We start from the raw sequence: 16381 nt of genomic DNA, 5'->3' as shown, positions 1-16381 counted from the left end.
CACTGCAAATATAATTCCTGAAAAAACATAAATAATAAAAGCACAGAAAAATATACCTTTTTTCCCCAGCCAATTCAGGTGTGATTTCTCAAAATAAGTTGTATTCACTCCCTGTTCAGCAAAGTTTTAAGGGACAGCTTGATGTCTTGTTAAAGTCAATGGTATGTCTAACCTTCCTTTGGTGTGGTTCTTAGTGATGGCCCTCATAACCAGATGTCAGATGGTTGAGGATGAGCCAAAAAGCCCAGGTGATGCGTAGGGACTTTGTGCCATTGTGTAACATCAGCATGCCACGAAGATTTTGATGCTGATGGGTACATGCTGACCAGCTGTGCACAAGTTACATGCAATACCCCAGTGACAGGCAGATCATGGATTGCATGTATTCCTGGCTACCCTGGCAGACCCTCCTGAGAGGCTGGACAGCTGTCATCATAAGCAGGGAGGCTTACAGCATTTCTTAAAACCTGGTTATGAGGCTTGGTGGAGCCAAGGCCTCCGTGAGCATTTTTGTGGCTTCCTTGAGATTATTTGAAGGATAAACGAAATTCCCACCCAGTGGGAACGGAATTTTGGTTTACTGATGTCCTGCTGTTCAATAAGAAAAAAATATTTTTACTTGGTGACTCTCAGATAGAAACTACATAAAAAAACCTTGAGTGGTGCAGACAGCTGCTTCAGAGCATGCAGTATCTCAGGCACTTTGATTCTTGTTTTTCCTGGAGCTAATATACTCTCCTTGTTGAACAGGAATCTGGTACGGGATCCTGGAAGGCATTGGAATTCTTTCTGTTATCACAAATGCATTTGTTATAGCTGTGACATCAGATTTCATCCCTCGCCTTGTGTATGCTTACAAATATGGACCTTGTGCTGGCCAAGGAGAAGCTGGACAAAAGTAAGCTTTTCTTTGAGAAAACAAATGCATATGAAAATCACTTACTACTTGAATAGATACAGCAGTCCTCTCTGTGTGTGTTCTGATTCCACTAACCCAAATTTATTGAGTGTTTAGGTAACAGATATCAGCCATAGATATTGATGCTTTGCATATTCACAGAAGGAGTTGCTGAGTGACTATAATTTATGACAATTCAAGGAAAACATGGCAGAGTTGTTACAGAGATTTGATGTGTGTAAGAGCATGCTACACAAGCTGCAGTTCACAGCTGGTGTACATGGATATAAGACTCTTTTCATTCTGAAGCAAGGCTGATATTTATCTGTTACAGATTTAATGATCATTTTAAACTTATTCAGTAGGCTTTTTTTCCTGATGGAGTATTCAGCATGTATTGCTCGAAAAAAAGTAGTGTCTAACAAGAGGAAGTAATTCCCAACTAATAAATCAAGATATACTTACAGAGCAAAGTAATTTGTTTTTCTTCTAAAACTAGAGTCCTTAGATGAAATCTTTCAGGAGACATTTGTGAACTGAAGCTCCACTGCCTAACTGGATTTTCTTTCAGTGTTGCTAAACAGTGAGATTATATCAGCGTGTGCACACTACCAGCAAGTATGAGTATAGCTGCTACATGACAACTTTTCAAATCTAGGCTGTTGCACTCAGGGAAGGTCACTGAATAGAGCTGAACACAAATAGACACAGTTTGCAAATGATCTCCTAGCAGCTCCATTAACAAGGACCCTACTGTTCAAAGAAATCTAAGCTAAACAGTAGACAGTGACAGATAGCTTACATTCTGCTATTAGACATATGGCAGATTGATTTTTATTCCCTGCTACAGAAGGCGAGTTCTTCTGTTGCTGCTTTTTGCCATCTTTTGGTTGCCAATACTGTTTAATCATACTGATGGAAGAAGGGCAGCTGGTGTGGCAGCTCCTGATTAACATTGCTGCTAACTTGTCCTGCAAGGAGTTGGCATTTTAGTCAGTGCCAGGGGAAATGTTCTGTTTATTTTCATGAAGAGTTAAAGTCCGTTTGTGGCTAAAGTATTTGGTCTGGTGCTAGTCGTTCCTGAGCACGTGCCTGTGCTTGTGCCGTGATGAAGATCCATAGGACATTGAGGCACTCTCAGCAACTTTTCCTTGCTATTGATTTTCTCAGGACTACCATGCATGAAAAAACAACACCTTTAGAAATTTTATTTTCAGGAAGACTCAAATAAGATTGACTGGCTTCTGCATAGGGGAAGTAGCTTGGCTCACTGGGGAAGCTCTTATCATTTCACAAAACTTGTATAGTGATTTCACACAACTTGTATAGTGATTTCACACTTCTGCTTTTCTGAGTGATTTTCTAGATGAAACCACCTCCTCTGAAGGAGCCAACTTTGGATAAAAACTATTTTTGTCAGCTTTCTGGATATTGTTATTAGTAAGTACTGTTACAAAAGCAGGAAGCTATTAAAAAATCTACGGGAATATTGAATTTTCTCAAATTAAGGAGTCAAAAAATCTGCTATTGAATAACTTAAATGAGAGAGGTGCTTTATTCTTTCAAAAAAACATCTCTAGGTATTAGATCCATATGACACCCAGTGATACTAGAAAAATATTGCAATTAAATTAAGTTCCAAATCGAGTCAGTATGGAGATTTTGAGACAAAGCCAGATGGGGTTTAAATGCAATTTCTCCAAGACTGTAAAATCCATAGTTTAAAACATGAAGAAACAAACCCTTACTGTGCATTATACTCTGCTCCAAGTTGAGCAGTGTGCCCTGACTTACCTGTGCTTAGGCAGCACAGAGTGAACAGCACAATACACTTGCAATATCTCTCCTCAGCTTTATTAACACCAAACGTGAGCCTTCTAGTGACTCCCAGAGCCCTTTTTCAGGCGGTGTACTTTCTCCTACTCGGTGTTCTCCAAACTGTGCCTGACCCTTCAAACTGTGCTCAGCCACTCTTGTGATCTTTTAGTACTGAGTTCCTCTGATTAACTGGACATTTTGTATAAAAGCTGTTTTAAATACATTGTCTTTTCATCTGATTTAATATCCCTTTGTGCTAGTACCACGAGGTTAACAGTGGGAATATTCTTATTATCTTCCTAGTGCTACTCATTATTTTCTCTACCTCTGTTTTGTCACTTTTTAGGTGACTTTTCTTTTGAAAATTAGGTGACTTTTCTTTTGAAAAGTGATAGTGCCAGTCTTCATCATTTCTTCTCCCATAGATATCTACCATTTCTTCACTTCTATTGTCCATCTGACCTACCTGAGTATTTCTTTTGTATTGCCCCAACATCCCTTTCAAATATTAATAAGCATCACAGTTATACTGTGGATTTCATGAAACCCAGAGAACATCCTTCTGAGTACAACTGTTAATGGGAAAACCTTGCTGTGTCCTGACTACAGGATTTTTTTCTCCTCTAGGTGTATGGTTGGCTATGTGAATGCCAGTTTATCAGTATTTCTGGTGTCTGACTTTGAAAACCGTTCAGAGCCAACATCAAATGGAAGTGAATTCTCTGGTTCACCATTAAAATACTGCAGGTAAGTATCTGATTAAAATACCTCTCTGCTTTAAGACATTGCAGGGGAGAAGCATCATGATAAATTTGGGGTTGGCACTAATTTTCATAACTTAAAAAACAGTAATGGAAAGAATTAACTGTGCTATTCAGGGACATGCTTATGGTACTTCTTGGCTGTTACCTGCATGATTCCTTCCTTAGATACAGGAGAACTCAAAAAGTGGATAGCTGACAGGTGTTCCAAGTGCAGGATTTCTATGGTGTCATGACTTGAATCAGACACAATCATCATGTAGAAATGTAGTATCAAAGGGCCAATAATAGGCAACTGATTACTTAGGTGCCAGTGAGATGAAACTGTAATCAGATTACATCCTAGCACATGCACAGGGAAGTCAAGGTTGCACAGAAATGACCACACTGAGTTATTTCAGAGGTCTGCCAGGCATAAACAGGGTCTGTTCTAAACTACCTTTATGAAACCTCAAATCCAGCAATTCCTAATTGTTGAATGTCTATGTCATTGCTTACAGGTTTAATTCTTAATAATATTCATATACTTATGGTTTGAATCAAAATAAAATGAGCAGTTAATTATCTGTATGTCTTTGTCCTCAGCCAACAGATTGGAGAACTAGCAGCCTGAGACTAGTCTGTAATGTCAGATTTGCATCTGATTGATTTTAATGATCCAAAACATCAAGGATATATGTAAAGGACGTAAATGGGGTCCCAACCAAAAATACCAAACAACAAATACAGCTTCCATCTTTTTATTGCAAAATTGGTTTACAAGCATGAGTCCTGGCAGCTGCAGATACACTTAGACCCAGTATTTTTCACTGTGAAGAATTAAAATATCCTTTCATGAGTACCTAAAGAACAAAAGATACTCTGTGATACAGCAAAAGTCAGTGATACTTTGTGATACCATCACATTTTTTTTTAGTAAGAAGCTTGAGTGGTATAGCATAATGAACTGGGAAGGGTGTAGCATTAATGCTTTTGTTTATCTAACTGATAATTAAGACTGATGCAGCTTATTTGGAAGAAGGAACATCCTAATGTTGAATCCACACACAGCATTTTCTGTGGAGCATTACAACTTTGAGAATACTCCATTCCATATTGTTTGCCATAGCACCATTTAATAATGTTTTGTAATTCTGGTCATTCTCTTCCCCCTGTTTAATTCCTTTCTTCCCCAACTTCAAGCATGAGGTCTCTGCTACTTAAAGCTGATGGTGGAAATCCCATAATAAAAAAGTTGAACCCTCTGTGTGCCATAAACAGAACACTATTAAAATTGGTGCCATAAATCTCCAGAAGATAAATCTGTTCTTCTGGAGGACGCTGAATTGTTATGTACATATACCCTTGAAAGAAAATTAACATCTTACTTTCTTTAGCTGAGTTTATCAGCTACTTAACCCACCTGAATTGTGCTCAAACATCAGTCATTTTAATTGCACTTCAAGCCAGATATTGATAATGAGGTAAGGAAATATGTTCTACTGCGCAATAGTGTAGGCATTTTTCCAGGAAGGCAGTCTGTCTGAACAAAAACAGTGGCCATATTCAGTTAACTTCTGCTCATCTGGAACCCAGATGGTGCCATGTTATTCTGGCTGGTTATAAAAGGTATCCTCATTTCTTCACATGTAGTGCTTGGTTCCTAGCAAGTACAAAAAAGAGACATACTCTACTGACTTGGGACTTGGTCTGGGGACTTCTGTTTTCTGGATGCTTAGAATATTGTAAAACATCCTAAACTATGAAGACAGAGTGCTGCTTGCAGAAGGGAAGATCACCTCAGTCTTAAGAACTTGCACTAGAGATGCAGCAATTTAAGAGATGTTTGTTGCTGACTAAGATGTCAAGAAGCAATTTATTTCATTTTGTGTATCACCCTCTGCTATATAAGAAGGTGAACCTTCACAAAGAAATACAGGTTATCATAGAGATGAAATGACTGTTTATTTCTTTTGCTCACCTGAGTTTTCTTTAGTTTCTTAAAACTAACTTAGAAATCAAGCTTAAGTGTATTATTTACTATGGTATTTTCAATATCTTTTGTAGTGGGTTTTCTGTACCATCTAGGAAACAGATTAAGGAGAAAAATTATTTTTACGCTACTTTTAAATTAAGTTTCTGAAATAGTATTTTGGAATTGCCATACTGCTAGTAGAAATGGACTCCAGAATGTGTGATTTAGACAAATAAATGGTTTGTTAATGTAATTTTTGAGTCTTCCTGGATCCAGCTTTCCCAATAGATAGTTATGTTATTGAGATCTAAAGTCTTTAAAGAAACATTCTGTGAGACAAGACACTACATCCCTTTCTTACATAGCCCTTGCCCTGTTGGCATACCAAGAGGTGCCATTCTGGCTCTGCTAAAGTCAGGATGCTATACACCAGGGATAGCCAGCTAATTGACCAAAGGCCAAATGGAGCCCATAAGGCAGTTGCACATGGATTTTGGGAGGGCTGTCAGGCTGACAAAATTAGGAACATTTATGGTTTTAAAATGAACTTGTAGTGGGAAGAAAGTGGCCCTCAGAACAACAGAGCATTCCACCCTGCTCCATGTTCTGAGGAGGTGCCTTCGTTGTGCTATGAAGGGAGATGCTGTAGGGCCAAACTGCCAGTGCTGAGCACCCAACATCCTCTGTATTTGCTTCAGCAGTTTTGCTTCATACAGGTACTGGCCTGGTCCTTTGCACTAAATTTCCATTAGCAGCTGGAGCACAAAGTGCACTCTTGGAGTTCATCTTACTGTTAGGCTTCATCTGACAGTAAACCCTTTTGGGTGAACCGAAGTGTGGCAGGTGGAGGTGATCTGGACACTTGCTTCAAAAGCATGCACCTGAAATTAAACACTAGTGTAGGCCCAGCATTAGAAGCAAGCAGCGTTGTGGTAACTTGTACAGTCTGAACTGAGATAATTCTGGTGCAGAAAATGCCGTGATCAAGAGCAGCTGGGTTTTGGTTTTGCCTTCCTCCCAGGTAGCAGGGCAGGATCTTGCTAACTACTGTCCTCTGCTTGTCTTTCAGATACAGGGACTACCGAGACCCTCCTCACTCCCCAGTGCCCTACGGTTACACACTGCAGTTCTGGCATGTCTTAGCAGCGCGATTGGCTTTCATTATTGTATTTGAGGTCAGTGACCGTTCAGGTGGCAAAACAAAAACAACAAAATGAAACAGATTTCCCTTTGAAGCTTTTTTGTTGGGCTGATCTATGATGACAGCTGTTGAGCTTTTGTGTTAGTTTCTGCTATTTATATTGTGCTTCATATTCTCAGATCTCTTTTCTGAACAGTCACAGGTATTTAGGTTCTAACAAGAAGAGGAATGCAGTGCTTTGAAAACTGTAACAGTGACTTGCAAAAAGGGGCAATAAATTAAGCTTTTATTTACTTTCTGGGGTCTGGCATTCATAACCTGTTTAGGCTGGAAAGCCTTATGCTGACTCAGTGTGTGAGGAAGGGGTGAAGGAACATGAGAAGAAAAGGTGAAATATGAACAACTGAAAAATGAAGATAGTTTAAGTTACAATATTTACATATCTAGCTTTTTTCTCTACTTCTTTAATACCATTCATTTCCCCAGAATGATTAGCATCACAAAGATGATGATGGTGATGAAAAGGATTCAATACCTTTGCCAATGTTTATAATATTAGTACTTACTGTCAGGATCTCAGAAATCTTTAAGACAAACCAGAGAAGATAATACTAACTTCACATGACTGGTATACCCAGGGAGATTTCAAAAAGAGAGACAGGAGGGTAGTTAAATAGGATGAGATCACTTACAAAACAAAATGTGCCTCTTAAGCCTGAATTTCAGGTGCCTGAATATCCCTGCCAGAAACCAGGGGCTCAGCATCTCTCCAGCACAAGCAGTTTGAAATGCCTTTTACACTGTGAAGAAGGCAACAGGGAATAAATGATTTTTAAAAACTCTTTGCTCAATCCTCTGCTCTGAAATCCTGAATGTCCTGAAACAGGACATTCAACACAGATATGGAAGCTGTAATCACCATAAATTATTGGCATAATGTTCATAAGCACATATTGCATTTCTGGCTCACAGTACTGTGGAAATTCATTCTGAACTGAGCTTTTGAAGCACCTCTTTGGATCACAGAACAGAAGCATTTGAATTAGAGGAAAGGTGAAGGGGAAACATCCTCTAGATTATTTCTTGTTGTAGGGATGTCTTGGTGGCTCTGCAGTGAATTCCCCGATTGTCATTTTCAGCCCTTCCCAGACGAAGTGAGAATATGGCACTGCAGGTTGGTCTCTCTCCTTCCTCTACACTGGGCTGCCTCATTAGAGGTTGGTCCTAAGGAGATCTTCCATCATCTCTGCCGCACTCTGGGAAACATTAATGGGAAAAAAGAAAGAAAGATTTGATAGAGGGCTGCTGGGCTTATCTCTTCTTCATTTCTTGAGCTGTCAGTACTGAGAGCCAGGGTACCTGTCTTGAAAAAGGACTACAAGAATGGCCTTGGCAGGTCACCCTTGCTTCTTGATACACACTTGGCATAAAAACAGCATGGCATAAGGGCAAAGATAACTAAGGCAAGAAAAATCAGCCCTGCTCAAGTCTCAGTGCCCAGCCAAACATGCTATCTGCTGTGGAATAGTTTTCTGTCTGCCCAATATTTGCACAAGAGATACCACTTTGCTTTGCCCCAACCAAAGCCATAGGCTGGCTCACAGCTGTCTCCCTCAAAAGGGGCCCCTCTGTTTATTGGCACTGGAAACTGTTTCCTTAACTATGTCTAAAATCAAAAAGATAATTGCAGCAGAAACCAGAACTGTCTTTCTCTGTGGAAAACACTAATGGGTGTATTGTGATTGCTACAGCAAGTACAGTAAAAGATTAAACTAAGAGATAAGTGATTCAAGGTAGGTTTTTTCATAAATAAAGTAACTATCTAAACTCAGACATCTTTTTGGCACTGTGGGTGTGGTTATTTTGGCTATCTTGACCTCCCTCAAAGACAAACAAATGTATTTCCTGTCACTGCAAAAGGAATTATTTGTCCAGCATAAACTGACAGAAGAGGCTTTTTTTAGGTTTGGAAAAAAAACCCAGCAATTGAAGTATTGTGAATTTATTTCTCATGAGTGAAGAATACAAGGGAAAACATTACATTCTCTTTTCAGTGGTATTCAAAGGAAGGGTTCTGCTTGGAGAAGAAGAAATACCTTTATTTCTCCAATCTAGAATGAGTGTCCTTCCTGAGATGGAAGATTTTTCTGTTTCTCTGCTCCTCCTCATCCTCTGAAGTGGAGTGAGTAAATCTCCAAGCAGGATCTTTGATTAAACAAAAAAAAGACACTCAAGCAATCCTCCTCCATCACACTCAAGCTTTGACATGGCATGACTAAAACATGAGGGACAAAGGATCAGTTACCTTGTATTTAATTGTGATGTTTAGTAAATGGGAATATGTCTTTGGATGAGAGACGCAGTATAAGAAAAAATGTTTCGTTTTGCATTTGCATTTGTTGGTTCTGTTATAAATTTAGAAGCCAAAAGCCAAATATAATTTTATAATTTTATTGAAATAAGAATAACCAAAACAGCGCTGGGTATGCCGAGGAGTCTCCGCTCTGCCACCGATGCACACCATGTAAACAACCCCACCCCATTTATAGTCTTTCCTAATACATATTCATAAGATGGGTGTGTTTAGTCCATGCAAGTGTAGTGGAGTTTCTCGAATCTTCTCGGACCCTCTGGTGTTGTAAACAAGGGTCTTCCTGGTATTTTTCCATCAAAACACGGGTCTGTCTGGTACTTTTCTATTCTCCCTTTGTCCATGTGCAGTAACAGTCTTTACAAAAACAAACTTCGAACCAATTTTAGTGACAAAACTGCAGCTACTTTCCATTTAACATACATACATTACAAAATATTTACAACATATACATTTACATTAAAGGTCAATATATTTTATAACATGAATCATCATCACATTTATTACAGTTCCAATATGCATGCAAGGGTTTTCTGGCAACAGGAAAGTATTCTATCATTTGATTCTCCTCCTCCTGCAGAGCAATCCACTAATACCAGGCCCTGCCCAAACAATCTTACAGCAAATCATGACCTCAGGGGTTTGAACAGATAGGTCATACAGCAATTCTGAGGCCTTATTTGAACCCAGATGCTCAGAACTTTAGCTGCGATCCATACTCCACTGATGGGCTGGAGTTTTTTTGGGGAAAAAACATCATGGTTTGGTTTCTTCAAATTTAGTAATGAGTTTAGTTCTAACACAGCATCTTTTTGTGAACTGGAAGAAGAGGGTTTTCAGATGATATGGAAAGTACTTGTTTCTTTCCTAACGTCTTAATTTTTCATCCCTTGTTTTCACAGCACCTTGTCTTTTGCATAAAGCACCTGATTTCCTACTTAATCCCAGATCTCCCAAAAGATCTCAGAGATCGGATGAGGAGGGAAAAGTACCTCATTCAGGAAATGATGTATGAAGCTGAACTAGAACGTCTACAGAAAGAGCGGAAGGAAAGGAAGAAAAACGGAAAATCTTATCACAATGAGTGGCCATGATGGGGTGAGGAAGAAACTGCTTAAATGAAGATAGGAATTCTGTTTATAAAAATTTCCTGTTTTTCTACAGTGGAGAGTGCACTGAGAAGAATAGTCGGTCAATGTTGTGTGCACTTAGCACATGTGCACCCCTGTTTAATATGGTGCTTACTGTTACAAGCCTTTTGAAATGAGAGGTCTTGCAAGGCTTAGTCTTCTCCAGAGCTAAGGTCAGCATGAGCAGATCAGACCAATGCTTAAGACTCTGCACTCTTTCCAGGAAGCTCCCAGGCCCTGACTTAAATTCAAGGCCCTGAACTTCAAAGCAGTTATATATCTTACAGTGCTTTACAGCATTCAGTGATCTTATGGCTCGTTCTCATGACCAAGTTGCTATTCCATAATCAGTGACTGTGCACTGGCAACATGGCAGTACTTGTCCATGTGTGTGGACACCACCTGCAGCACATGCATGGCAAAGTTGCCCTCTTCCACAGTGGACTAAGCTGTGTTAGCTTGTGTTTACCATGAGTTAAGGTCATATATGTGGAACATTTCCATTACTCCCAACAATACTGAAGTAATTTTTAGGAGAAGATGCTTGATCGTGAGTCTAATCAGCTGGTCTAACAATGCTGAAAAATTTAAGTGTGCAGAAATGCTGACAGATAGACAAGCATCTAAATGTGTCCAGAGGTATCTAACTGTAGGGTCATTATTTAGAAATTATACTGTGAAAATTTGGTAATATGTTCTAAAGATCTGAACAGTGCCTTTTCAGCTGTAGGACTGTCTGGTCTCTAAAGGAAACAAATGAGGCTAGGGCATCTCGCCCAGAACTGCCTGTGAATTTGTATTGCAAGATAACATTGGGGCCTTGTCAGGAATTAGGGTGTATGATACACATAACAGAAGACAGAGTGTGTCTTAAAGACCTATCTATTTACTTATGTAAGTAAAACAAAAAAAAACCCCAACAGATGAACAAAGTCAGCAGAGCAAAAGAACACAGTCATCCAGATCTCTACACTTACATTATTCATCCTTCCATTATCTATGAAAGGGTGGAGGGGAAAAATAAAACAACATACTGTAGTATAATATACTACATCTTGAAATAGCTTGAAATCCTTCATGCAGAGCAATTCTACACAGGCTAGAGAATTAGATTTGGGTGAAATGGGCCCCTGTATATATCCTTTTGCAAATTCTTCAACACTAAGAAATTAAAAATTTCCCAGATCATTAACCCAAATAGTGGCGTTGTAGGTCTGAGGACTGCAGAAGTGTTGGGTGGAGCAACATGAATCAAAATGCCTAGTGTTGCAAAAGTTCTACCACCTCTTGCCTCAAAGTGATAACACTGCAGTTCTTGCAGAACGTGCAGTGGCATCATCAGCTACAACACAAAGAAGGAAGTTCAAAAGCCAAGACTGTAAGAAGCCAAGTGGAAGCAAGCCTATGTCCTGGAGATGATAGAGCTAGATAGAGCTAGATACAAAATGGAGCTAATCCATTTGTCTAGTCTTTTCCAAAATAACTGGAGCTCCATAGAAATGATAGTTTTCTCGGAAATCTTAAGGAATTGTGACCTTGTTATTTTGAAGATATTTAAGAAGGAGGAAAATTCAGCAAGTTGTTTCTACAAGTTGTCCTGGAAATCATTTGATAGAAGGGCTAGAATTTGCCCTTCTGGATAGACCACACAGTGCAAGACCCTATGGATGGATGCCTCAAGCTCCACAAGACATCAGGACCACTTGCACCAGGACCCCATCTTGCCAAATTAGATCTATTAACTTCTTTCCACTGCAACAGAGAACTGTGCTATTTCGGGTGTGTGTGTGTGTGTAAGTTTTAACGAAACATAATATGGCTTGAAGAAGGAGAGGGGTGGAAGAAAATGTATGCACCCTTTTCTCTGTGGCTGCTGCCTGCCTACACCTCACAGCAAGGAACCTCCTCCAGTAATGACCCATCATCCTACATGAAGAGGATAAATGGCACAACAGCTCCCATTTATCAGGTGCTTCTGTCCCAAGCCTGAAGGTCCCATGAGGCAAAATAAGCACTGATGGAATTTCAGGATTAATCTGTTCTCTGTTGACATGGTGCCAGACTGAGTGGGGAGCACAAGCGGGGTGTATTCCTGCCTAACGAGGGAGTGAACTTGTTCACCTTAGCTTCCGATTACAGCAGCTGTGGACACATCCCATGTGGGCAATGGAGAAATGGGGTTATTTCTGTCTCTGTAAATAGGGAGTGGGGATTAGGCAATGTCATCCTCTGATACACACATGCCAGATGGGTTAGTATTTACCATCCACCACCTACAGGTGTGTGTAGTGCACTTGCAGTCTGTGGACTCTCAAGCAGGATTGCTGTGCAAAATCTCATTCAGACCAAATTCACATGAGTGATTGGATTAGTTTGCATACCCTCTGTTTAATAGCTAAAACAACAGATGACAAGAGCTTAGAAACTGTTTGCTAAGTAGTAAAGTGAGACATGAGTCATGCATAAAATCAGTGTCAACCATATGAGTGCGATCCTCTGCAAACTCCACGGTAAGATACAACTTTGTCAACACAGATCTCAGTAACTTCCGAGAACTGAACTGAAACCTGGTAGAATATAAACTGGCTTCCTCTCCAGAGGAACACCACAATATAATGTGCCAAAACAAATAAAGCGCAGCAGAAATACAATAGATAATAATTGCTCTTGAGAATAGTTTTCGACATAGCTACATTATGATCAGTTTTCATGACCATACATTGCTAGAAGTTGTGTCCTGTTCTGCTCTCAGTGAGAACACGAGTTGGCTGCTTACCAAGCTTGTGCTGAGTATGATGTTGAAAGGGGCTCTAACCTCCCTGGCAGATCCCGAGTACAGTTCTGTCACTTGATATTGACCAGTCAACCCACTGAGGTTTCTGCACTGCTGGTCTGCTGTGAATAGATTTCCTCTGAGTCCTTCAGAGATGTATAGCAGAAAACTCAGGAAAGATGACCCCTTTTTATTTAATTAATTAGGAAAATGTAATACAAATAATAGGCTAATAATAATAATGGGATTTTAATGGTCTCTAGATAGCAAATTTATGCCATTCCCTTCTTTCTGATCTGATGATGGGTTTTGTTTAAACCTCCAGGTGACCATCCTATATGTTGTTTACTTATTTCAGCTCCACAAGAGCACTACCTTCAAGGGAATGAGAAAAAATGCAACCTCAATGCATGCCACAGACATTTTACATAGCAAGCAGCACAGTACACATCAGAGGATTTACTGTGAAATCATCTTGCAATCAGCATAGGATTGATCTCCGTAGACCACTCTTGACAGCAAGCATGTACTCCATGAGCAGTTACACACCAGTTTTTAAAACCAAGGAAATAAAAATTGTATATTGGGACTGTTTTTCAGCCTGTTTGCTACGTTTTTTGCATTCTGTCCCATGTTGGTTTTACAGATCTTAGAATAAAAAATGTAAATTAACAACCTGGATACTTTGACAAAAGAAAAATCCTAGGTATAGAACATCATCTGTGTTCAAGCCACCAAATAATACAACAGAAATCGTGTTTACAAATCAGTTCCTTTTTATTTTAAATCTTTCTGAGGGGATTTATGTTATTTATCATATATATAATATATATATAAAGTATATAGAGATTGTTTATTTGTAAATAGAAAAATCCTATGGAGAAGAATGTCAAGTTTTCACACTTTAAAAAATATCATCAACATAAAGCCATGTTTAATGCTTGTATAATGTGACGCAATAAACTTTAAAATAAATTATGCATATGAGATATTTGTTGTTTGACATTCATGAGTTATTTTCTGGTTACCTTATTTGTTCAGCAAGCAAACAGACCAGTCAGGTGGAAGTAAATTTAAATGCAGACCAAAAAGGGCCAAAATCTGTCACTACTTTCTCTCTGTGGATCCTTTGTATATTCACATAGTCCAATATTGTTGCTGCTGTGGTTTTAGTTCTTTTTCAAACGTTCATTCTTGTTTTGTCTCTTGACCCTGCCAAGATGCTTCATGTAATTTGGACAGTGTGGAGTGCTCCCACTCCCATAGAATTAATCAGTTTTGAGCATCCTGCATTTCTTGGTCAGGTGAGCTTTTAGCTGGGAGAGATGAAGGATCAGGGTGCAGAAGTATGATGGAGACACCAAGAATTATCTTGCTGTCTTTACACAGACAAGGCCCTGACTGAGAGTCCAACTAGCACAGGACAGTATATGATCCCAGAGAAAATATTATTCAGACAATTAATTGCTTTAAGTAGTGATGCCAATTAAAACAATAAGCATATAGAAAAAAGTAAAGCAGAAAGAATGACTTTGTAGCTCTGCAGCAACCATGGGAGGTTACTTAGAAAGAAATGCGGTAGCCACGGGAGTCATCTGCAAGATGTTCTCCCCAGTGAAAACTCATATTGATGTTGCGATTGTGGACCAATAAATATCACCTGGCCCAAACTTTCACTTCATACCAAAATTAGAGTTAAATGACTGCTCAGTGCTCAAATAGTGACTGCAAGCAATAAGGGAAGATAAGTTGCTCTTTGATGTGTTTTCCCTGTTTTAAACGTGTTTTAAAGTGAATTCAAAGCACTGAAAAAAACCCTCTGTGGTGCTACATTTTTAAACTGTGGTAACTATGAAGATTAGTCTTCACTCCACGAACAAAACAGGCAAAAGTCACAGATCATCCAAGAAAGTTAAGGCAGTATCAATTAAGTGCAAACAGCAGTCTCAGCAGAGTGGTGCAATGAAGGCCATGCTGATGCTGTTTAACACAGCAGTGATCAGTCATCCTTCCTAAAAACATTCAGGTGGGAGTTAAGCATTGGTGTTGGGAGAGCGGTAGCCATGCCAGTGGGCACACAGCTCTGTCCTTTCTTTCCACAGCTTACTCTGTGCCATAAAGCACAGGCACACAGAGGCACACCAGTCCATTCAGCACTCTGTAGAAGCGTGGAGATAACAGTACTTACCCTTTTTCAGATCTGTGGTCTGAAAGTACCTGGTAAGTAAAAACTGTTATATTCCAAGGCTTAAGAAATATTCTGTAACATAAAATGCAGTATCTTTTTCTGTGTCATGAAGACAAGGCACAAGGCTGAATGAGCTGCATTTCTGAGACTTAAGAAGCATAGCCAGCTCATTCAGTCAGTGGACTAGTGTCTGAGTGACGAGGATAGTCCCAGAACAGAAGCCCCTGTCCTGAATCCCAGAAGACTTTATTGAGGATGTTATCTTTTGTCTCAGATCTTAGATATAGGGGCACAAGACATAACTCATGGGATCTATCCCACTCGCTCTAAACCACGCAGTGGCTTTAGACACTTAACCTGGTCACAGAGCTGCAGCAGCAGAATGGGAGACAAGGGGCTGGCCCTGAACGCTGCATTGGATCATGCAAACCAGTCCTTCAGGACTGGGTTAGCCAATGGCAATGTACCCCTGGTGGCAACCCGTACAGTGTCTGTCTGGCCTGTGCTCCTCTAGTAGAGGTCTAGCCCATTTTTTCTTCTTCATGTTTTCTCATCCTGTCAGTTCATCTTATGCAGTAGATCATCAAGGGCCCTCTGTCACAGGGGCACGGAATAAATTGATTTAGATGCTAAAGGGCCCCAGTCAAGGTAGGTAAACTAGCACTATGTCATATGCCAAGTTACAGCAGCTCAGCACCAGGCACAAATGCGTAACTTCTAGAAAGCATTTCAGACATGCAGTCAGTTTTTCATTTGGTTCTCAGGCATGACTGCCTTCCTTATAAGCTTCACAGCTCGACTCTCCTGCAATGGCTTTTATTTTCCACCTTGATTCTGCTGCTATAGAGGTGTTTTAAACACCCACATAGAGCCAAAAAGTCTGCTGTACACAAACAGCACAGTGGGTCAGAGACTGTTCCCTGCTGTACCAGAAAGCACACAGGAGAAGGAAGCAATGGGGGCTTTCACCCTCCCAAACCACCAGTACAATGCATAGTTCGGAGTGGCCATGAAGTTCAGCTTTTCTTGGCAGCCTAGCCAGAGGATAAGCCATCCCGTGCCCTGCAGCTTTGGAGAAGCCTTCACCAAATGGTCCTCTGTGATCCCTTCCCCATCCTGTGGCATTGCACACTGGCCTCTGCCTGCCTGCCAAAACACACAACGTGCTCTTGCCTGACTTGGACCAACCTTGAACGTGAATCCCCCGAGTGACAACAGGGACTGCATGAACACAAATGGCTACATGAGGTTTCAGCTCACTGCTCCACAGGTAACACCAGTGGCAGACACAGTCTTCCCTCTTGCCCAGTACAGCAAAGAGGGCCCTCTTCCTGCATTAACGCCTCT

General features: G+C 40.1%; 1 protein-coding gene across 2 annotated transcripts in view; it reads left to right on the top strand.

The window, feature by feature from the left end:
• ANO4 (anoctamin 4) overlaps nucleotides 1-13610 on the top strand; it is a 243818-nt gene extending 230208 nt beyond the window's left edge. For both annotated transcript variants that reach the window (XM_074902662.1, XM_074902664.1), the window contains 5 exons: nucleotides 751-898; nucleotides 3344-3463; nucleotides 6501-6606; nucleotides 9846-10041; nucleotides 13172-13610. In XM_074902662.1, the coding sequence (XP_074758763.1) occupies nucleotides 751-898; nucleotides 3344-3463; nucleotides 6501-6606; nucleotides 9846-10037 (566 nt within the window). In that variant the 3' untranslated portion in view covers nucleotides 10038-10041; nucleotides 13172-13610. The remainder of the gene's footprint in view (nucleotides 1-750; nucleotides 899-3343; nucleotides 3464-6500; nucleotides 6607-9845; nucleotides 10042-13171) is intronic.
• The last annotated feature ends 2771 nt before the right edge of the window (nucleotides 13611-16381 follow it).

Source organism: Athene noctua, chromosome 3, assembly GCF_965140245.1.
Source record: "Athene noctua chromosome 3, bAthNoc1.hap1.1, whole genome shotgun sequence".
NCBI classification, from domain to species: domain Eukaryota; kingdom Metazoa; phylum Chordata; class Aves; order Strigiformes; family Strigidae; genus Athene; species Athene noctua.
The sequence above is the reverse complement of the archived record's forward strand: the minus strand, read 5'-3'. Positions and strand labels throughout refer to the sequence as shown.